This window comes from Prunus avium, chromosome 7 (assembly GCF_965620075.1).
Source record: "Prunus avium chromosome 7, drPruAviu1.hap1.1, whole genome shotgun sequence".
Classification (NCBI taxonomy): Eukaryota; Viridiplantae; Streptophyta; class Magnoliopsida; order Rosales; family Rosaceae; genus Prunus; species Prunus avium.
Window position 1 is genome coordinate 29,037,428 of NC_142290.1, and position 21,953 is coordinate 29,059,380.

Genomic DNA, 21,953 nt, shown 5'->3' on the forward strand with positions numbered 1-21,953 from the left:
TTAACCTTATTAACTCATAGCAAACGAAAAACTGCTACATGAATTGGTGTCCAAAAGTTTAGTGTAATAAAATGGTGTCACTAGCAATATTGAGAAAAAGAATGGTTCTAAAAAGAAAAATGTTGAAGTCTAGGGTAAGTGTAGAATTCTCAAAATAGGGCCCAATCCAGATTAGTTACGCTTCTAAGCAACCAGCCCAACTACATCGGGTCCGTTCGGGTCAAGCCCTGTCTCATAGCGAAATGAAACCCTAGAAACAAAGATTATAAAACCCTGACGAAGCCATTTCCGCCTCTCACTGAGTCGTAGACGAAGGCAGCGCAAGATGCAGATTTTCGTGAAGACCCTAACCGGGAAGACCATCACTCTCGAGGTCGAGAGCAGCGACACCATCGACAATGTCAAGGCCAAGATCCAAGACAAGGAGGGCATTCCACCAGACCAGCAGCGTTTGATTTTTGCTGGCAAGCAGCTCGAAGATGGCCGCACCTTGGCTGACTATAACATCCAGAAAGGTCAGTTTTCCTCTTTCTTATCTGGGTTTTTGAATTGATTGGTTTGATTTTTTGATTATGGAGTCTAATTTGGTTGCTCTGTTTGATGCAGAATCGACTCTTCATCTTGTTCTGAGGCTCCGTGGAGGTATTATTGAGCCTTCTTTGATGGCTTTGGCTCGCAAGTACAACCAGGACAAAATGATTTGCAGAAAGTAATGTTCTTTTTCACCTCAAATCTGTTTATTTATGTGTAAATGAAGTGATTTACTAGAGAACCTTGCTGGGTTTTCTTGTTCTACTCTGTTATTATTCATTTAGTTTTAGAAAACTTATGGGACAATTACTTAGCCTCCTTTTCTGATAATGTGTAATTGAGGTTATACTTGTCCCAATACAAATTTCCATTCTCTTAACTTTGTCAGCTGGGCTCAATCACTTGCAGTTGATTTTCATGAGTGGAACATTATTTTATTATGATTATATTTACTTTGTAAACCCTGTATATCATAGCTATGTGAAACACTTGCTGCATTTTGGTCCTATAGTTAATTGAGATTTGATATGGGACTGGGTCTGAGGAAGTTGGCTTAACTGCTTTAAGCTAACCGTTAGTGATATTAATTAATTTCTTTTTAGGATATGAATATATTCATAAATTTGATTCCAATTTCTATCCCCACTCGTCAGATTTGTTGGCTGGATCCATTTAGTGTGAGTTAATCATGTGGGTGTGGTGGGGTATCATTCTAAGGTTGCGGCAGCTCATGAGCTTAACTTTTGTGACAATTACTTAGCGTCCTTTTTCTACTGAAATGAATTGAGGTTATGCATGTTTCAACATTTATTCCACTCTTTAACTTTAACAGCTGGCATAAATTATTTTAAGTTGATGTCATGGGTGGGTCAAAATGTTAGGCTTGTTAAATTTGCTTACTAGATTTGGGATAACCAAATTGTGTGCAAAACTTTCCGCATGAAGATTGTAGAGGTTAATGTTGAATCACATGTTCTATAGTGTTGCACTTATGTTCAATGGATGGTATTGTGGCTTCCAATATTAATTCCATATTTGCCTGATTGGTCTTTCAACACTTGAGGTTGTATGATTGTCCCACCCGCAGCTAATTTTATATATTTTCTGGTTTTTTAGATGTTATGCTCGTCTGCATCCAAGGGCAGTGAACTGTAGGAAGAAGAAGTGTGGCCACAGCAACCAGGTACTTTTATCTTTCCTTGGACATGTTTAGTTTTTATTTATTTAGCATTTGAAGTTTGATCAGAGAATTGCATAAGTTTATGATTGATATGCTTAGGATTTTCTTTTTGTTCTAAACTGAAGCTGTCTTCATTTGTTTTCTTGCAGTTGAGGCCAAAGAAGAAGGTCAAATAGACTATTGTTTTAGTAATTTTCCCCTTGTCTAGACTGGAGTTTGAATTTTGCAATTCGGTTAAGTCATTTGCTTTGTATTTGGAGTTAAACAAGTGCAGTTTATATTAAGATATATGAATTTTGGGATAATTTTGGTCTCTTGGTTTATATTTGCTTTGTTATCTGGTTTCCAGATGCTGCTTGAATATTCCTTTTGGTCGAGCTTTGTGTGATGTGAATGCAGCTGGGTTTTTTCTTGCCCTTTGCTTTGTCTAGTCTTTGGCCAGTTTCATATTTTTAGCTATGGCATTGGTCTCCAGATGCGGATATCTACATCTGCCTTGATGTTTTGTTAAATTTCTAATGTCAATAACCTACCTAATTTAAAAGGAAATGTCAAGTCGTTATTCAGTCGTGTTGAAGACTTGGGATGTTCGATGGTTTAGATGTAGCGAAAATTACATTTCCCTTTCGGTTTATGTTGATGCTCGAAAGAAAACCGAAGGAAATGTTCTCTCTTTGGTGGTCGAAATTAAGTGGTATTATAATCCATTTGCTCAATTTGAATGTCCGATGAAGAGCTGGTTTCCTACTAGTTCGAACTGCTCCCAACATCTGAGACCGACCCATTTTTCCCTTTGCTATTCAGCCCTTTTCTTTTTACCCTTGTAAGTTGTATTTGGGGTCTCCTGGTGCCTCAATCCTTACCTATTTGATTTTTTTATGTTTTATTGTCAAATATGAGTACCCATGTTTTTTGAGATTTTCTATTTAAACTCCACACTTCTCTTGTAACATCCCGACCCGAAATATTGATAAGTTTGAGATTTAATTTAATTTAAAAAGAAGTTACTTTGAGATTTAATTTAATTTAAAAAGAAGTTACAATTTTGCCCTCGGGTAGGTGCAAAATAGTCATTTTTATCCGGAAGAATTTTGGGGCAGCGATTAATATTTTTACGAAGATCGTACTGAGACGAGTTCGTAGACATGCGGTGGGTTCAAATCAGAGTTGTAACGAAAGAGATATGATCTAAAAATCCTCAGTGGCACAATTGTAATTATTTCAAAATTTTATTTGAATAAAAATCAGAAACTCTCCCATTTCCCTCTCTCCTGTGAGCAGAACCCCCCGCGTTTGCTGTTACTATTCATCCGGAGGCTTTTTGGGCCACCACAGGCACATCCGGCCACCATTTTGGGTGGTACCGGTACCAAAAGAACCAGCGCGACATCGCCTACCCATCCCGACCGTTCTCAGCCGCCACTGCCGCCTATGCTCGCTGGAATATCGATAGATGTCGCCGGTTTTACCCAAAACTTCACGGAGCTCATTTGGGTGATTCCGACAACCAAATCTTGCGATCCAGGTATGCTTTCTCAACCTCTCGTAGTGTTCTAGCTGCTGGTTGAGTTGAATAGGCGAAATTTCTGCGTTTTGGTAGTTAATTAAGATATTGAAAAATCTGCCGGTTTCAATCTCCGTTTTCAGCCACTTCCGTCGAATTTTTGGAGTATATCCAAGAACAAAAGTGACTCCAAATTAGGTGTATTATCTAAGGTAGGAGTCTTGGCCCGAGCTTCTGAGATTTTCCGGCGATGCGATATCGCTTTGGACACCCACTTGCTGCCAGCGCGTGTAGCGGCGTGTGGGCACTGTGTCAGAGGGGCATTTTGTCTCAATGCAATCCCCTGGTTGTCACGAGCGCGTAGGATTTTACGTATCTCAATTCAGATAACGTTTGAACCCCGAACGAATTTTACATATTGTGAAATTTTCGGGTTCGATATGTTAGAACCGTTGGATCGCTTCCAATTTAATATGTATTAATCTAGGTATTCCTAGATTCGTGTAGGAATTCACAGATCGGGAATCGGAGCCCCGGATGTTCCGATTTAAATAGTTAAAGTTTGCGTTTTTCGATAACCGTCTGATTATGCGATTGCGAGCGATCCGACCGTCCGATCTGAACCAAACTTGCAGGATGTGTATCCTAGACTTTGTGAAACCTATAAGAACTTTTGGATTGTAAAACGGAGGTCGTGGGCCCCGCGGGCCCGGTTGACCAAAATTGGAAGGTTAGACCCTCGGTTGACCGTAAGTCTTCCAAGGCAGTTTCACTCTGTGAGGAGTACTAGAACGACTCTTTTGGACGAGTCTTGACCGTTATTTGATTTATGTTGATTATGAGGGTCTAATAGTTTATTTTTAAGGTTTTGTGATGGAAAGTTTGTGCATATTGTTTTAATGGTTTATTTAAATGCTTGTTAGATTTAATAGTTGAATTCTTTATTTTGTAAAGTAGTTGCAATATATGTGGGTTTGACTTATTCGAGTGTCTTGAGCTTATATATAATATTTGAGAAAGTACTATCTTTGTTGATTATGTGTGGGGTACTTGGAATGTTAGTTGAGTGCTTTTAGCACTATCTTAGGTACCTCCCCGGTTATGGGTTTTATGCTTGAGAGTTTATTTGTCTACTATGAATAGTTATTTGTTCGGTAGCCTACGCCTCGGATAGGGTATGGTTGACCTTTAAACCCGTGCAGGCCCTTCAGAGTTTGTTTTGCCCAGGCCCTTAGGAGTTTGTTTTGCCCAGGCCCTTCAGAGTTTGTCCAGGCCCTTCGGAGTTTGTTTTGCCCAGGCTCTTCGGAGTTAGTCCAGGCCTGTGATGTCTTCCTAATACGATGCCTTGGGAAGAAAGTGATAATGTTTCAATGTGTTTTTATCGGATTTAGAATTGTGAAAGATCTGAAATGTATAGTTGGTTATGTTGTAAATAATTGTCTATTATCGGAGTTGTGACCGTTGAGATAAGAACTATGTGTGGCTTGATCCCTTGTCCAAGGGTATGTAGGCAGCCCGGGGTCTCACCTAGGTGCAGCCGCGAATATTATCGTGTTTGAAAGGGTTTGATCGATTCTGAATATGTGATTGGACTTTGATGTGATTCTTGGATTTGAATCATGTTTGATGATTTCAGTGGTAATTGTAAAGTCGTTTGAGACCATTAATTGTTTGGTTTATGTATTGTTCGACTTAAGAACTTTGCTGGCTCTGTTTCGAATTATTTGAAGGCCGGAGGCCTATTATGCAATTGCATGTGGTTAACTTGTGCATGCTGCCAGTTGGTGTTTTAAAATGTGTTTTTGCAGGTTTTAAGGAATTGGGAAAAGTTAAATTTACAAGGGAGACTATGCCGAATTTTCGGCAGAAAGTCTCGGTTCTTAGTATGTGGGCCTGACATCAGTGTGATGTCGGAAATTTCCACAGGATTCATCTCGAGTTTCGAGGAATTTAGGGCGGGTCCTGTCATCTCTTAGTTCACCCCATGTTCTAAGTTCACCCAAACTTTTAATTTAAAATTTCACAATTTCTAAGAAAACCCCACTATCTTTCCAAACTACCCTTAAATATACCTCAAGCTGAAAAAATAAGAAATAAAATAGAATTTTCTATTTAAACGCCACAATTTTCTTTGTTAACTCCAGTGTTTAAATCATTAAACAATATTTGTAGTATACATGAGATTTTGTTTGGGGTGAAAGTTTGAAGCAAAAGTATGTGCTAGGTGTAGGGGTCTTTTTCTTCCGGCAGCTACTACGGGCCTGGGCTGCCGTAAATAGCAAAATGGATGAAATTGCCCCTTGAGCCTGAGTTCAGAGATCAAGCCCCAAGAATGCTTCGAAAGGACAGTAAGGCCTTAGAAAACACCTTGGTTACCTTCACCAACAAAAATAACAACAGCTTACAGATAAATTCTTGGCTTAGCATGAGAAGCTTGTGGCATGGGAGCAAAATTGACATGAGTTTAGCACCGAAGAGAAAACTGAGTGTTCTTGGGAGAAAAAGGGGTATTAAGGTAGGAGATGGAGAGTTTGCAAAGAGGTTTGGCTTGAGAAATGAGGGAAGGAAAGGAAAAGATGGTTTGGGCGCTATTTCCGGCAGCTCGACAGTGTCTCTGTCAAATGTCAGAATAGCATGACAAAGGGGAAAGCTGAGGGAGGAGATGAACTAAGCACGAAAATTGCTGGGTTTTGCATGCAAGAGAGGAAGCTTGCTCTCTGGTTGTGTGTTGTTCTTTGTTGGGTAGAAGATGCCCTATTTATAGGCGCTGGAAGCCATCTGTTTCCAAGAAACCCTAATGACTTCCTTCCTATTTTTCCAAGCTTTTCCCTTCCTTTCTCTCATCATCCTTTCAATCATCTTCTTGTGGTGAAATCTACTTTGCTCCTCTGCATAAAATCAGGGATTTTGGGAGCTCAAGGCCCCCTTTCCCGCGGTTGCCTCTGTGAAGAATTCCTATTTTCATCCCTCCCCTTTTTCTTCTTCTCTCCTCTTTCCATGGCCAGATCTGATGAAGAAAAGAAATGGCTATGTATGCTGGTTCGAAAAGTGGCATCCTTCCATGTGCACCAATATCCCTTGGTCCTTTGGATGTTGTAGCTTGGAACTTGTTCCTTCCTGCGCTGAAGCCTCTCAGTAGCTCTGCGCATGTGGTCCTCCCAATTTCCTTCGTGGCTTTCTGCTTCAGCCAAGTGCTGGAGCTTTGCAGCTCTTCTATTGTAATTGTATGGGCCAAGTTGGTTTATTGAGTAAGTGGGCTATCTCTTTCAAGCATTGGGCTTTTTATGGTTGAGTCAATAGGCTATTTTGGTTGGGCTATTTTGGTTAGGATATTTTGGTTGGGATATTTTGGTTGGGATATTTTCTCTTTGTGCTCACCCACATGTTTGGGCCAAAGAAATGGGCCTGAGTTCCGAGGCTCCCAAGCAACCCCGGGACTTCCATTTCTTGGCCCATCAATGGGCCTCATGTCAACTTATTACCATCCATACCACAACCCACCCAAGCAAGCCCCAAGCATCTTGCGTGGCTTGGGCCCACTTAAGCTTGCAGTGTGGCGTGTTGCTTATTTGCTTGGCGTGGCATGTGTGCAAGCGCATATAACGAACTTTCACGTGCCCAAATCGAGTTTCTTCTCGGTAAGGTATTGCATTGGGCTGAGAATTTATTTGGGCCGAACCGTGAATTTTTTGGGCCTCAACACTAGGCATCAGTTTAAGGACGGTTTGAAGGCATTAGATTGAAGCAAAAATACATGAGATTTTCTTCTTCTGCTAGGCATCAGTTTGAAGCAAAAGTATTTGTAGTATACATGAGATTTTGTCACGATTGATCTTTCTCTTCAAGCCTTGGAAAGAATCTTCTACAGTTGTGGAGCCTAATAATCGTCTAGCAGCACATGGTGCTTCAATGCATTGGATCTCAAGGATATCAAGAGTGGTGAGGAGTTTGTATTTTTCTAAAACTTAATATGAAGAGTGGTGGGGTGTGTGGGGTGTGTTAATACTAGGGTTAAGTATTAAGTTGGATGAATTTTTTCGTCTTTTTACACAATAAAACTTACGGCTTAATGATTTCAGTAGAGATTTTCTATTTAAACCCCGCACTTCTCTTTGTTCACTCCAATACTTAAATTATTAAGTTGTCAGTTTTATTATTGTGTAAAAAGATAAAAAAAAAGGTCATTCAACTTAATATTTAACCCTAGTACATCTATCTATACACACACCCCACACACCCCACTACTCTTCATATTAAGTTTTAGAAAAATACAAACTCCTCTACATCCTATTCCTAATGGAGTTTAGTCTCGTAAAAAAGGGTCTTAACTTGCATGTCAGTGGTTTGAGGTTTGAACCCTACCACAAGCATCTTTGTCTGATTAGTTAACCTTTTTAATCACATGATAAAAACAGCCTTGTGAAAACAACAAAATCTCATGTACACTACAAATATTGTTTAATGATTTAAGTATTGAGGTGAACGAAGGAAAGTGTAGGGTTTAAATAGAAAAACTCTTTTATTTCTTATTTTTTCAGCTTGGGGTGTATTTAAGGGTAGTTTGGGAAGATAGTGGGGTTTTCTTAGAAATTGTGAAAATGTAAATTAGAAGTTGGAGTGAACTTAGAACATGGGGTGAACAAAGAGAAGTATGAGGTTTAAATAGAAAATCTCTTTTAGTATTGAGATAAACAAAGAGAAGTACGGGGTTTAAATAGAAAATCTCTTTTTTCCTTTGTTACATATTCTGCATGATCTATTAGAAACTTAAACCATTGCAAATGGATGGGCCTCAAAATACCAGGAAGGAAAAGCACAGGCCCTTCCAACGCGATATTGTTAATAGAATAATAAAGGATACATATATTAATATTGGTAGAATGCCGTTACCCGTGAAGGAATAGTTAAATATCATGGAGGAAACTTAGGAAATGGAATCATGGTGGGATAACGTGGTTATACATGTGATCGTATTACGGTATCACACTACAATTACACATATCACACGAATGAATAGTTTAATATCATGATGGAAAGAGATAGATGGATATCAGTTTCGTATTGTGATTTTCTGAATCAGAGACTTGGTATCTATTCCTTTACCATAGAAATTTTCAAGGAATTCTTGGGGCGTGAAGTCTCGATAAATTGGTGGGTTGTGAGGTGACAGAAGCTCTGGGAGAGGGCCACAGTAACCATCTTCCCTCCATTTGGCTAGGTTGAAAAATATCACAATTGAAATCCGAGATTCCTTCATGGAGTTGGCCAGCACTCTGTGCTGCACACTTTTATACTCCCCATTTGAGATTATCTGCAGCCTCGCACACAAACACACAAAGTCTTCTTTGGACAACAAAAAAAAGATCAAACCAAATTTTGACAAAATATAGTTACCATGAGAAAGTTAATTAATTGGAAATCCATTTTACTTATTATTTTAACAAGAAAGGAAAGATTTGGTCTCAAGATATTCCCTTCACCTTTCTGCTTTATTGAAACTAGCCTCTCCGCATGCGCTTCCGCGCTGCGAGAGACTTTTTATAAATAAAAAAAAAATTATTTTAGAATTTAAAAAAAATAATGGGTAGTTGTGTTCCTTAAAAAGAGGATCCATTATCTGATTTTTCTTTTAATTTTAAATTTTTTTAATATGAAAAAGTGTGAATTTACCATATTATCCTCAATTAATTAATAATTTCAATTCTTAATGTGTGCATTAACCAAGGGCATTTTTTGGTATTTTGAATGTTTCACCATTCTCTGCCTTTTGCTTTATATATATAGATAACAAAACAAAAGTTTAAACGTTTATTATTATTACTTTTAATAAGAAAGAGACCTCCACTTATTGCTTGTTATTATTTTATAATGTCGGCTATCGATCCTCCACCCAACTTGCATATCAAATTATTTTCAAAAAACGAAGAACAGAAAAAAGAAAAAAAAAAAAAAAAAAAAATTATGGTGTGTATCCCATACCGCAAGTACGAACCATATTATAACCCCACACTAGATAGACATGGCGCATCGGTGTATTAGTGTTATGTTGTTAGACTATCAATTAAAATTTAATCAAAATATTAGATTTAGAGTTGAATTTACCTGAAGAAAATCTCCAACGTTAATGATCAAACCACCAGGCACAGGCTTTACATCCAGCCACTCATTCTCATGCCTAACCTGCAACCCCGGCACATGGTTTTGCAACAGAACCGTCACGATCCCGGGATCCGTATGGGCCTTAATCCCCACCGTCAGATCAGGCTGAGGACAGTAAGGATAGCAGTGCCCTACAAGCGCCCTTGAATCCGAAAACGTCAGCTCCTTAAACCTCCCACGCTCCAACCCTAACCCTTCCGAGAGCAACTCCATAACGTCATCAGCCACCTTGGTTGCATGCAAATCCCATGCAACTAACCCTTCCCTGCACACCTCCGGGATCTCCTCCACGTTGGGCGGCTCCGGCCCCATCCACATCTGCAGCGAGTCGTGCCAGCTGGCGGCGGTTGTACGGTACAAGTCGTTGTTGCTTGCATACATAACTCCCTTTCCTTCATCTCGCTTGTAGTACTTGGCTTTCAGCTCATGGGACTGCTCGTGGAAGGCTTTGACCGCGTCGACCGTCTCGTCTAGGACCGAGACGGGCACCCCGTGGTTGGTGACCTGGAAGAAGCCAAAGGTTTTCGCTGCGGCTTTGACCTGGTCAACGATATTGGGGCGGTGGGCAGGGGAGGTGATGTGGGAGAGGTCGATGGTGGGTATGACAGTGGCAGTTGGGTTAGAGGAGGGTTTGAGGTCGGATAGGGTTTGAGGGTCGTGGACAAAAATTTGAGGGATGGAAGTGATGCCGGAATCGGAGAGGCCTTTGACTCCCATCTTTGACTCGTCAAATTCCTTCACTTCCTTCATGCGATCGTATGAGCTTGAACTTGCATCAACACTGGCTGCCATTTTCTCACTAGGACTAGTTTTCGACAGAATTGCAAATATATTTCTTCTATGGTGTATATATATATATAGGAAAGGAAAAGTGTTCATTTTTCATTTTTTTAATTTACTTTTATATCGTTGAAGTTTCAACTTTACCTACCACGTTGATTTCCCTCTTAATGGAGTTGGAAAAAAGAGGGTAGTGTCAACCAGGGCGGCCCTGACTTTCGGGTGGCCTAGGCCATAAACTAGGTCCTTTCTTATTATCCAATTGCGAAAAAATAACAAATAAAATAATTTTACTTCGTGCACTATGAGCAAATAAAAAAGGGAGTATGCATTATAGTAGGACATATCTCCATAAAAAAAAAATTTGGATTAGATATTTAATATCATGAAGGAAATTATAAATTTACAAACTGACGTTCCAGCAACCAATAGCCTAAGGAAAGAATTTATTGTTTGCTTCTATAATGGGTCTCTATGTGTTTTGTTGCTATTGGAAATTGAAAACATAGTTTCCTAGATATGAACAAATGTAAAGAAAAATTCATAAATTTAATTACCTTTTGAAATTCTCATGCTCTTCTCCTCTTTGGTCACTATCAATATCAAAAATTTATTCCAAATTCGTGAAACGTCCCCCAGATTTTTCAAATATTTTATATTTGATGCTAGTATACATATATAATATAAACAATTTTGGGCCCCCCCTTAATCCCCATCATGCACGTTATACTAGTTTCAGTAAAAACGTCATATTTTCTCCACGAAAATTCCAACTAATTTGTATTTTATTTCAGTTTTGTCAAATTATTCTTGGTGTGAAAATGATGATCATGTTGACGGTTTTTTTTGAAAACGTGCGCCCACTCACTCACAAAAAAAGTATTTCAATATTGGGAGTACCAATCTCCTCCACTATAGTAATTTAAAATTAATATATTTGTTCACACATTTCAATCTCCTCCAGTCATATGGAGACTAATAATGATTAAAAAAACACTAAGGTCCCGTTTGGAATTGTTTTGTTTGGCCAACAATCTACTTCATTTTAAAGTTAAACAGTTTAAGGTGTTTGTTAAAAATAAAATATCATGATTATTTTAAAAGTAGTGGCCTTTTGACAGCAACTTTCAAAAGCAGGCTCGGAGTTGCTTTTCAAAGCTGCTTTCAAAAGAAGCAGAAATGAGCATTTAATGAATTTTTTTAATTCCCAAAATACCATTATTCATTTTAAAAAATGACACCACCTCCACTTCCACATCCAACTCCACCACCACATTCACCACCTCCATAACCACAACCACCACCACCACCACCACCATATCCTCATCATCCACCACCACCACCATAACCGCCACCTCTTCCACCACCCCCACCTCGTCCACCACCTCCACAACCAACATCACCACCACCACCTCCACCTCCACAACTACCATCCCCACCACCACCACTACCACAACCACCAACTCCACCTTCATCACCATCACTACCTTCACCACCACCTCTTTCACCACCACCTCCACTCCACCACCACCACTACCACCACATGATTAGCACATAACACTTTCAACATCATGTCTATTTTAGTCATTATTTAAGGCTAAAATAATTTTCAAACATAATTATAAGGCTAATGTATGAAAATTATATAGGCAGCTCTTTTGCTTTGAGCTCTTCAAGTACAATAGTTATGGGGAATTATTTTGGCATTCAAGTATTGTTTTTTTTTTTTTTCGGGGTGGGGGGGGTAGGCATCAATATATTATTGAATAGGAAGTAACCAATACAAAAAGAAAAATAAATATGTTGGATATATTATATAATTAAGAGGATTTTGGAGAGAAATTTGGAAGAAGAGAAAACAATTATGGAAGAACAATTCTCAAGAGCTCAACCATGAGTTTCCACTCATCTAGTCTTGTGTGTCTATTTATAGGCATAGAAAATACATAGTTTACTACATAAGCGGTATGTTCAATCACATCACAAAGGTATAGTTGGAGAGATAGGTATTACATAGTATATGTAGGTATGGTGGGCATACATCTTATCATGGATTTACAACAGGATATTATTGTCCTATTCCTATGAGACTATGACAAACGACACCGTTTAAAGACATATATTTTGTGCCTTAATATGCATTAATTCTTTCTCCTTTTTCTTTCTTTGATTCGAAAATCAACTTCATCAATGAATAAATGTTTACAATAAGTACATGATTAATTTAACCAAGCATGAATTTTCTTGTGATTAAATCCTAAACATTCTATTATATATATGCTCAGAATTCTAAGTTTTGGTTCATCTGTTGAGGAGCATTCATACTCCATGCGGTGAGGGTCTGGACTGTAACAGGCTCAGTTCCGTTGTTGAAGACGAACAAGTGAGCAGCATCGTTAATGGCTAGTGTGGGATAAACCCTTGATGTGATGCATGTTTTTCCTCCAGCTCCGAAACTTTCAACAACCGAATGATCAATCTGCAGTTTAAAAAAAAGAAGAACGAAAATAGTTATTAGTTATTAATTAAGGAATTAATAATAAAAATGAGTTACCAATTGAGAAAGGAAGTGAAGGGATTAAGTTTTCGTACCAAACTCCTCAGTGAAATCTTCTTATTAGCAGATAAATCTACATCTACGAAGCCAGCAAATGATGGTCTATACAACTTTTCATTAAACGGCCTCAATGAAGAACTGTCACATCCAATAAAATTAAGGGTTAACGAATGTAAAAGAATAGTTCCACGGTGAGTACAGTAAAATGGAAGCAGGACGACATTATCAAATATCAACAATGTATCAGATACTGTAATTACTATCATTTTTCGATAATAAATTAAGAAGAGTAGGACGAAGACAAACCTTTTTGCATCAGAGCACATGAGAACCTTATGCTTATTCTCTTTAGTTTTAAAAACTCTAAAGAAGACAGGAGTAAACTCGTCCAGGTTTTGAGAAGCCAGTGTCAAGAGCCCGAATGGACCGACGCCACCTGGAATGTCGGAACGCCTTAGGCTGCAGACTGTTTGGGAATCGAGGTTGGCCCAGTTAGGGTCAAACTCCTCGGCTTTGTCCAAACTTCCCAAGGAGAAGGTAACTTCAACGTCGGCCTGAGCAGCAGTTATTTCTTTTACTTCAACATGCTGTCCCTGTTCCACATTTTGATTGTTCATGTCCACCTTTAGCCCCCTCAAAGTTTCTAATTCTTTGATAGGCCATTGCACCACTTGTTTACCATCGGGGCTTAGCCACACCACCCTTGGAATTGTCTAGAAAATGTTATAACAATCCAAAAAATGAAGCTATCTTAGTATATATGGTAGTGCACATATATAATTGCTATACAAAGTAAGGAGAAAATAAAACTATGGGATCGGTTGGTGAGTTAGATTATATGATTGGATGCGATTCACAATCCTAGTAAGATGTTTGGTGGTTTTAAAACAACATGAATTTGATTATGTCTAATACTACTAGGCTCAAATCTAATTGGATTATGAATCCCACCAAAGAGTTTGTTTTAACTTGGATGAGACGATGTAAAATCCTGTTAGCTAGGCCATGTAAATAACACACTTCAATCCAACATATCATTGGATTAGTGTTATCCTCTCCAATCCAATTTTACCTCATAATCCAACTTAATCTCAATCCCAGAACATGTCCTTAAGAGCATCTCCACCCATAAGGGCTAAGTCTAGGGCAAGGGCAAGGGCAAGCAAGGGCTGCCACTATTCATGTGAATAGTGGCAGCCTTGCCTTTTTTGGCTCCACCCCAAAAGGCTAGGGCAAAGGCAAGAATCCACCCCAAAAGGCTAGGGCAAGGGCAAGAAAGGAAAAAAAGATTATGCAACAAAATATAAACAATTTAGAAAGTGAATAAAATTGTTATGTATTTATAGGGAAAACATCTATAATTTTTTTGTTTTGCTTGCTGACGTCAGCATGACATCGGCGTTGACGTCAGCGCCTTCGGGCTTGAGCCCAAGAAGGATTTGCCCGTGGGCTTGCCCAGGCTGGTGGGTCCCATGCCTTGCCCGAGCTTGAGGCTACGCGCTGGAGGGCCAAACCTTGGCTTGGGGGGCCTATTGCCCGGGTTTGTGTAGAGCGATGGACTTGCTCTAATCTGAATGAAAAAAAAAAATACAAAAAAAGAAGTTAGCAATCATGTACCTGAACTCCAGCCCATCCCTTAGCTTTATCATCGTCAGCAGCATCTGACTCGTTAGCCCAACCCCACAAAATCCTCCTATTCTTTGAAGGATCAAAGAAAGTCTTGGAAGCATAAAAGTTTCCATAATCCAATCGCAACCCAGCTCGACCATCCACCGAAGTATTATCAGGCACGTACCTATCTTTCGCGGGAAAATATTTTCCAAGTGTATAGTACTCATACCTAGTCTCATCAAGGCTCACTTTCAAAATATGTTTCACATCCTCACCAACTTTTGATGTGTCCACTCCACTCCTCCCATTCAACGCCAAAGGAAAAAAGTCGGGGCACTCCCACATGCCAGTTTCGGGAGCAGAGTGAAGAGGGTGCTTGGCCTTCACCCAGTACTTGAAATCAATACTTCTATACAACCAAGCCATCCCTCTATGCTTTCTCTTGCCACCCACCAAGATCCTCCAATGACCATTATGCCACCATGCAGTTGTTGGGTCACGAAATTGGCTCGAGTTCATCTCCTGGCTAGGGACTACTATGGGGTTGTCATCGGGTTTGATCCATTCGCGAAGGTACGGGTCGGAGTAATTGGCTGGAATGGCGTAGTTTTGGATCTGACGCTTGTCCGCGTCGAGTCCTGTGTAGAGGATAATGGGTTTGTTGCCTGGGAGAATGGTGGCGGAGCCAGACCAGGTGCCGTTTATGTCAAAGGGTTTGGAAGGGAATATGGCTGGGGGGAGGGCTTCCCAGTTGATGAGATCTTTAGATACTGAGTGTGCCCACACAATGTTGCCCCACACTGCACCTTTGGGGTTGTACTGGTAGAACAAGTGGTAGATACCATTGAAGTACATGGGTGCTGTAAATTTGCAAAAGAGAAATTAATTTGAGTGTTATATTTCTAGATTTTGGAAAAGATAAAAAAAGAGTGGCAAAAAGTCTTTAATGTTGGAAAAGAGTACTCACCATTTGGGTCTGTTGATAGTTATCAGAATATTGGCCGGCATGGAAAAAAAACACAAGATTAAAGTCAGTGAGTGTAATATTAATAATCAATGGTTAAAGGGATGATAGAATTTGTATAAAACACAGTTCGTATTCGTATCGTACTTACCATTAATCCAGTGCTTTGGAGGCTGAAAGTGATACCCAGTTCTATGGAGTTGCTTCACCTCAACGGCAGCAGCATTCTGAAGCCTGGAGTATATGTTGTGTGAGGCCTCAACTCCATTGTTGTTCATGACCAGAAAAACAGAAGCAGCAAAGACGAAAACCAGAGCCAACTTTTTATTGAACATAGTATCCATTGGAGCCTGCAGAGAATGTATCAAGGGGAAGGAACTAGATTGAAAAAAATGGGGAATTACTTTGGGATAAATAGGCCTTGGCTTATCTATATATAGCACTAGAAAAACAAGAAAAACCAATCAGGACGGTTGCATGAGGATATATATATATGAGTATTTGGAGTTGTTTTCCTTATTGGATTAGAGCTGGATCCTGGATGTTTGTTTTTTCGTTAAGGATTACGACAGGATATGTTTGAAACACAAACAACCTTATTATCTATAGAAAGCTTGTGTAGATTTTTTGGACATTTGTTTTCTGTTTCAGTTCTTATCTGTAAGCTTAACAGTACTTCATATAAACTTCGGTTTATCGGTGGGATTGGATTTACATATGATATCCATACCTTTTGTAGCGGATTATTTTAGGGTATAGAATCATTTTTTATAGGGCTTATGGAGTTATGATTTTGACCCTTGGATATGGGATGAGTGTTATCAGGCACACTAGGATAAATTCTTTATGCACTTACAAGAGAATTGATATATACGCTTGGAAGAAATATTTATTCCAATCGTGAGGTAACATAATTGTTTTGTGCCTTAATGTTCCCCATTGCCTTTTATCTATTTGATACAAAAAGAAAAAGTAAGGGGCTTTGCCATATAAGGATAAATAGAAGGGCATGAAGATAAAATGGTCCAGCATCTCCAAATTGAACAAGCCGGTCCAGTTACTCTGACAGTGACATTGAATAACTCTAGTGTCACACATTGAACAAGCCAATCCTATTTTGCATATATATATATATATTTGTAGGAAATAAGAGTGCGAAATTGCTATAAAATAAACAAATAAATATTGCAAACAGGACAGATTTTTACAAAAGGAGAATTGAATTAGAAGAACCTAAATTGAGTCGATATGAGTGTTGGACACTCTGACCTTAAGACAAATTACACCCCACACTGGTGCTTATGGTTCACTAGCGTTTGCTTCTCAAGATACAATGACTCCCCTCATTGTGAAAGAAGCACTGCAATTCACAAGGAACTTTAAACCAAATTATGCAGGAACCTCTCTTTCTGAATATGAAAACTCTAATGCTCTCTATAGATGGAAGTCTGTATGTAGAGAATTAATTGAATGATAAAACTGCAAGAGGATTGTTTTATTTATAGATGATGAAATACCCTTTCCAAAAAGGTATCCAAATCTGAAAAGGCAAACAATGCATCCCTAGGTCTCTAATAGGGTTTCCAGACACATATATATGAAGAGTTGCCACCCCCCAATTGAAGATTGGCCATTATAATAACCCAAGGGTTATGTCTTTAACCCAATGGGTTTTATTAATTTACATTCAAATAGAAATTTTAATATTAAATAAAATAATATTAAATTTCTCACATTTTTTTCAGTGGACCAGAAGAAGCAATTTAAAACGTCTTGAACTTATTTAACATTGCAAATTGTGTAAAGGACTTTTTAATCATTTTATGCCTGGACACATTCAGATTTTTCAACTTTCGGATTCATGAATATATCCACTGATAGAAACATGGCCAAAAGGGCCACAATTTTCATTGCCAGACTTGACTACTTGTGCCTCCATGATCAATCGGCATGCTGGTTTCAACTACTTGAAGCAATTACGATGCTTCAATGGACCACCATTTTTTAAAACCCATTTTCCGTTTTTAAAAAATATCTCATTTACAACACGACCAGTGCTTAGAGTTTAGAATTCTACATTTAGAGCTCAAATCTAGGTTTCTAAGCCTTGGGTTTTGGCCTATACAAATTTGGTAAAAACCTAGCATTCAAGCGAAATGAGTCATCAATCGGTAAGAGAAAAAAAAACGACGTGGGTGGATTGCCCACCGATGAATCAGAAATTGCATCCCCAAAAGAAAAGAAAAGACAGTATTTGATCTTTAAGATAAGAGAAGAAATGTATTTATTCAATCAAAATGGGATTCAAACATCACATCCTATATATATGGTGAGGAAAGCCAAGGAGGACCTTCCAAGTACAATCCAAAAAACACCTATAAGACTAAGCCCGTGTTTGCCTAATGAGTGGGAAATAACCTAATTTGTGTCCCCAGATTACGATAACATGCCTGATTACATCATGTCTATTCTCTGCTCAGAAGTTTAAATTTTGGTTCATTAGCTTAGGAGGACTCATGCTCCAGGCGCTGAGGGTCTGTACAGAAACAGGCTCAGTCCCATTGTTGAACACAAACAAGTGAGCAGCATCGTTGACAGCTAATGTGGGATAAACCCTGGACAAGATGCATGTTTTTCCTCCAGCTGCGAAACTTTCGACAACGGAATGATCAATCTGCAATTAGAAAGAAAAAAAGAAGGATACTAGTTATAAGTTCTTGAATAACTTTTTTACTTATAAAAATGAGTTACAATTAAACTGAGAAAAAGAAAGGGTTAAAGGTAATTCGTACCAAACTCCTTAGAGAAATCTTCTTCTCAGCAGCTAAATCTATATCTACATAGCCAGCAAATGATGGTCTGTACTGTTTGATGTCAAACGGCCTCAAAGTTGAACTGCTCCATCCAATTAAATTCAGGGTTAATTTTTTATTTTTTTTTAAAGAATAACAATAAAGAAAAGTTGAGATAATAGTTAAGGGTTTAGGAGGACAGAGACAAACCCTTTTGCATCAGAGCACATGAGAACCTTATGCTTATTGTCTTTAGTTTTAAAAACCCTAAAGAAGACAGGAGTGAACTCCTCTAGGTTTTGTGAAGCCAACGTCGCGAGCCCAAATGGACCGACGACCCCTTGGACATGTGAACGCTTTATGGCACAAACTGATTCGGCGTCAAGCTTTTCCCAGTTAGGGTCAAACTCCTCAGCTTTTTCCAAGCTCGCCAACGAGAATGTAACATCAACGTCAGCCTGAGCAGCGGTTATTCCTTTAACTTCAACAAGTTTTCCCGGTGTCATATTTTGAATACTTTTCAAGTCGACCTTTTGTCCCCTCAAAGTTTCTAATTCTGCAACAGGCCATTGGAGCACTTGTTTCCCGTCAGGGCTCAGCCACACCTCCCTTGGAATTGCCTGCAATATATAGTAATGTTGTCGACAATGGTTCATAAATATAGTATTTCTTCAAAGAGTAAACAACAATTCTAAAGAGCGATCTAAATTGATCATCTTGTATACCATCTGTCTAAAAGTACGACTCACGGGTTCAAAAGTGCGATCTTTATCAAACTAATTAAAGGGAAAAGAAATAGGCCTAGAAACCATACCTGAATTCCAGCCCATCCCTTGGCTGTATCATCGTCTGCTGTATCAGACTCATTAGCCCAACCCCACAGGATCCTCCTATTCTTTGAAGGATCAAAGAAAGTCTTGGAAGCATAAAAATTCCCATAATCGAATCTCAACCCAGCCCTACCATCAACCGAAGTGTTATCTGGCAAATAGATATCACCCTCATGATCATATTTCCCGACTGTGTAATAGTCATAGCGAGTCTCATCAAGGCTCACTTTGAACACATGCTTCACGTCCTCACCAACTTTTGATGTGTCCACTCCATTCTTCCCATGCAACGAAACAGGGAAAAAATCGGGGCACTCCCACATGCCAGTTTGGGGGGCAGAGTGGAGAGCGTGCTTGGCCTTGACCCAGTGGTTGAAGTCAATGCTCCGATAAAGCCACGCCATCCCTCTGTGCTTTCTCTTGCCACCCACCAGCATTCTCCAATGGCCGCCGTGCCACCATGCAGTCGTGGGGTCACGGAATTGGCTGGCGTTCATGTCTGAGCTAGGGAGGACGAGGGGGTTGTCGTCCGGCTTGAGCCATTCCCGGAGGTAAGGGTCAGATATGTTGGCCGGAACGGCGTAGTTTTGGATCTGTCGCTTGTCGTTGTCGAGGCCGGTGTAGAGGATGACGGGGCGGTTACCGGGGAGGATGGTGGCGGAGCCGGACCAAGTACCGTTTACGTCGAAGGGTTTGGAGGGGAAGATGGCGTGGGGTAGAGCTTCCCAGTTGATGAGGTCTTTGGAGATTGAGTGGGCCCACACAATGTTTCCCCACACTGAACCTTTGGGATTGTATTGGTAGAAAAGGTGGTAGAGACCATTGAAAAACATGGGTGCTGTGCAATTTGCAGTCAAAAATTAATTAAGGAGATCCAATTAACAGCTATTGATTTAGGGATTAATTTAAATCTACAATGAGAAGTTTAATGATATTGTTAATTGCCAAAGATTACTCACCATTTGGGTCTGTCGATGATTGGATTATCAGCCGCCATGGAAATATCCGAAAGCAAAACAAGAGTCAGTGAGTGAAGTAATTTATGAATAAAGAACTTTGAAACACCAATTGCTTGAATTAATATTGTTCGTGATCACAGTAAAGATGTTAGGGACGAAGCAAGCAAATTAACGAATCTCACATGCAATAATTACGCATAAATGCATCTCAACCCCGAGAAAAAGAGAAATTTGTGTATGTTCATAGAACATGTGTGGAAATACGATTAATTTTGAAGAATATTTCCACTGTCCCATACGTATTGAATAGTACACCAGTCGTAACATACAAAAATTACTCCAAAAAAAGGCAACCTATGGACATCAATTTTCTTTTCAAATATATTTTCCTTAATTAAATGAAAGTGAAATATACCAAACTCTTAATTCTTTCTTATACCCCCCAAAAAAAAGTTGTGCTGGGAAATATATTGCATGCATGTGGCAGGTTTTTATTTACAATTTATGAACCGTTAGATAACACTAATCAGAATGTTTTATAAGACAATACCGTTAATCCAGTGCTGTGGAGGTTGAAAATGGTAGGCAGTTCTGTGGAGTTGCTTCACCTCACCGGCAGGAACACTTTGAAGCCTAGAGTATATCCTATGCGACGCTTCTACTCCGTTGTCGTTAATTGTGACCAACAAAACACACGAAACAAATAAAAAAACGGGAACTAGCTTTCTTACGAAATCCATATTTACAACCTGCAGATGCAGTGAAGAAAGAAGAGGATAAATTATGGGATAAATAGGGGTTGAGATATCTATATATAGCGCTGGAGACTCAGCGAGAGACAAGGTGGTACTGGTAGTGGCGATCCATAAGGGTAAAGCGAGAGGTCCAAATTAATTTAAGATTGAGGTTTTAAAATTTACATCCAAAAATATTTATGGTATTTGCTTGTTAATGTGGAGAATAATAAGGATTAGGTTTGGATTCAGTCTCCTATCACATATTAATGGAAATTCAACAACCTGACTTATGACGCCTGACCACCTAGCCATCTACGTATCTCCTTCAAGTTCCTTTCAAGAAGGGGGGAAATTTGGATTATTAATTGGGTTATTTTTTTGTTAGGAATATTTTGACATTTTGGTAGTCTCTTTTTCTTTTTCTAATGATGATTGGACAACTTAAAATGATTTATTAATTGTCCTTTATCATATAAGGACAAATAGGAGGGGCACCAAGATAAAATGATCTAGCCCCTCAAAAATTAGATAAGCCGGTCTAGTCATTGTCCGACAGTGACATGAAATAACTCTTATGTCACTCACTGAGAGTGACATTGAATAACTCTCGGGTCACTATCTGACAGTGACATGAAAGTTATTTTCAGGGACGTACCCACTAGCATGCTAACCTAGGCTAAAGCCTAGGCAACTTGTTCTTTTGTTTTTTTTTCTAAGACTAAATTAATACTCTAGCCTAGGTCATCCAAATAAAATATTATTAATTAATCCCACTAGGACTAGACTGACCACCCAAATAAAATATTATTAACTAATCACACTATGACTAGGTTGACCAACAAACAAATAAAAAGAACTAAACCCCACAGTTATTAACTAATCCCGCTACTTTGCTCATCTATTCCAAAATCACTACACTAGGCATAGACATTCCCTCTCTCCTTTACCAAAATAAATAAATAAATAAAAGAATTCCCTCTATCTCTTGCGCAATAGCAGCCCATCCGCTAGTGGCTAACTCCTGCTCTTTGACAAAAAGGAAAATTATGCATGTCCTCAGACTTAATTAAAGCAAACTAAGGTAAATTATGCATGTTCTTAGACTTAATTAAAGCAAACTAAAGTAATCTTCCATTCTTCATATTCTTTTCTATTGAAATTTTGGGGATTATTTAGGGTTTATGAAGTATCGATGAAATTTTAGGGCTCATTATGTCCACCCTGTGTATTTTTTTGTTATCAATGAAATTTACTCATACCGTTGAGTTTTCAATAGGTTTGTATGTAAAGTAAATTTAGCCCACGCCATTTTGAAATCCTGGGTCCGTCCCTGGTTACTTCATGTCACT

At 39.0% G+C, this 21,953-nt stretch overlaps 4 protein-coding genes and 1 non-coding gene across 5 annotated transcripts; 2 read left to right on the forward strand and 3 right to left on the reverse strand.

The window, feature by feature from the left end:
- The first annotated feature begins 280 nt into the window (after nucleotides 1-280).
- On the forward strand, nucleotides 281-2,016 carry LOC110761293 (60S ribosomal protein L40-1). Its single transcript, XM_021963744.2, has 4 exons — nucleotides 281-515; nucleotides 607-709; nucleotides 1,648-1,714; nucleotides 1,861-2,016. Exons 1-4 carry the CDS (start codon nucleotides 326-328, stop codon nucleotides 1,885-1,887), a joined length of 387 nt encoding a protein of 128 aa, XP_021819436.1. The 5' UTR covers nucleotides 281-325; the 3' UTR covers nucleotides 1,888-2,016.
- Nucleotides 863-963, forward strand: LOC148293295 (small nucleolar RNA snoR99). The gene has a single exon (XR_015825984.1). It is a non-coding gene; the product is annotated as a small nucleolar RNA snoR99 (small nucleolar RNA).
- A 5,956-nt stretch (nucleotides 2,017-7,972) lies between the features above and the next one.
- Nucleotides 7,973-10,210, reverse strand: LOC110761078 (1-aminocyclopropane-1-carboxylate oxidase homolog 4-like). The gene is made up of 2 exons (XM_021963462.2): nucleotides 9,318-10,210; nucleotides 7,973-8,526 (listed from the first exon to the last, which is right to left on the reverse strand). Exons 1-2 carry the CDS (start codon nucleotides 10,164-10,166, stop codon nucleotides 8,266-8,268), a joined length of 1,110 nt encoding a protein of 369 aa, XP_021819154.1. The 5' UTR covers nucleotides 10,167-10,210; the 3' UTR covers nucleotides 7,973-8,265.
- LOC110761068 (beta-fructofuranosidase, insoluble isoenzyme 1) lies at nucleotides 8,533-15,182 on the reverse strand. The gene is made up of 5 exons (XM_088244733.1): nucleotides 14,329-15,182; nucleotides 13,018-13,424; nucleotides 12,747-12,849; nucleotides 12,478-12,633; nucleotides 8,533-8,951 (listed from the first exon to the last, which is right to left on the reverse strand). Exons 1-5 carry the CDS (start codon nucleotides 15,175-15,177, stop codon nucleotides 8,913-8,915), a joined length of 1,554 nt encoding a protein of 517 aa, XP_088100859.1. The 5' UTR covers nucleotides 15,178-15,182; the 3' UTR covers nucleotides 8,533-8,912.
- A 2,386-nt stretch (nucleotides 15,183-17,568) lies between these two features.
- On the reverse strand, nucleotides 17,569-20,638 carry LOC110761484 (beta-fructofuranosidase, insoluble isoenzyme 1-like). The gene is made up of 6 exons (XM_021963967.2): nucleotides 20,418-20,638; nucleotides 19,868-19,876; nucleotides 18,893-19,746; nucleotides 18,289-18,698; nucleotides 18,079-18,181; nucleotides 17,569-17,960 (listed from the first exon to the last, which is right to left on the reverse strand). The coding sequence occupies exons 1-6, from the start codon at nucleotides 20,605-20,607 to the stop codon at nucleotides 17,763-17,765; spliced, it is 1,764 nt and encodes a 587-aa protein (XP_021819659.2). The 5' UTR covers nucleotides 20,608-20,638; the 3' UTR covers nucleotides 17,569-17,762.
- Nucleotides 20,639-21,953: the final 1,315 nt, after the last annotated feature.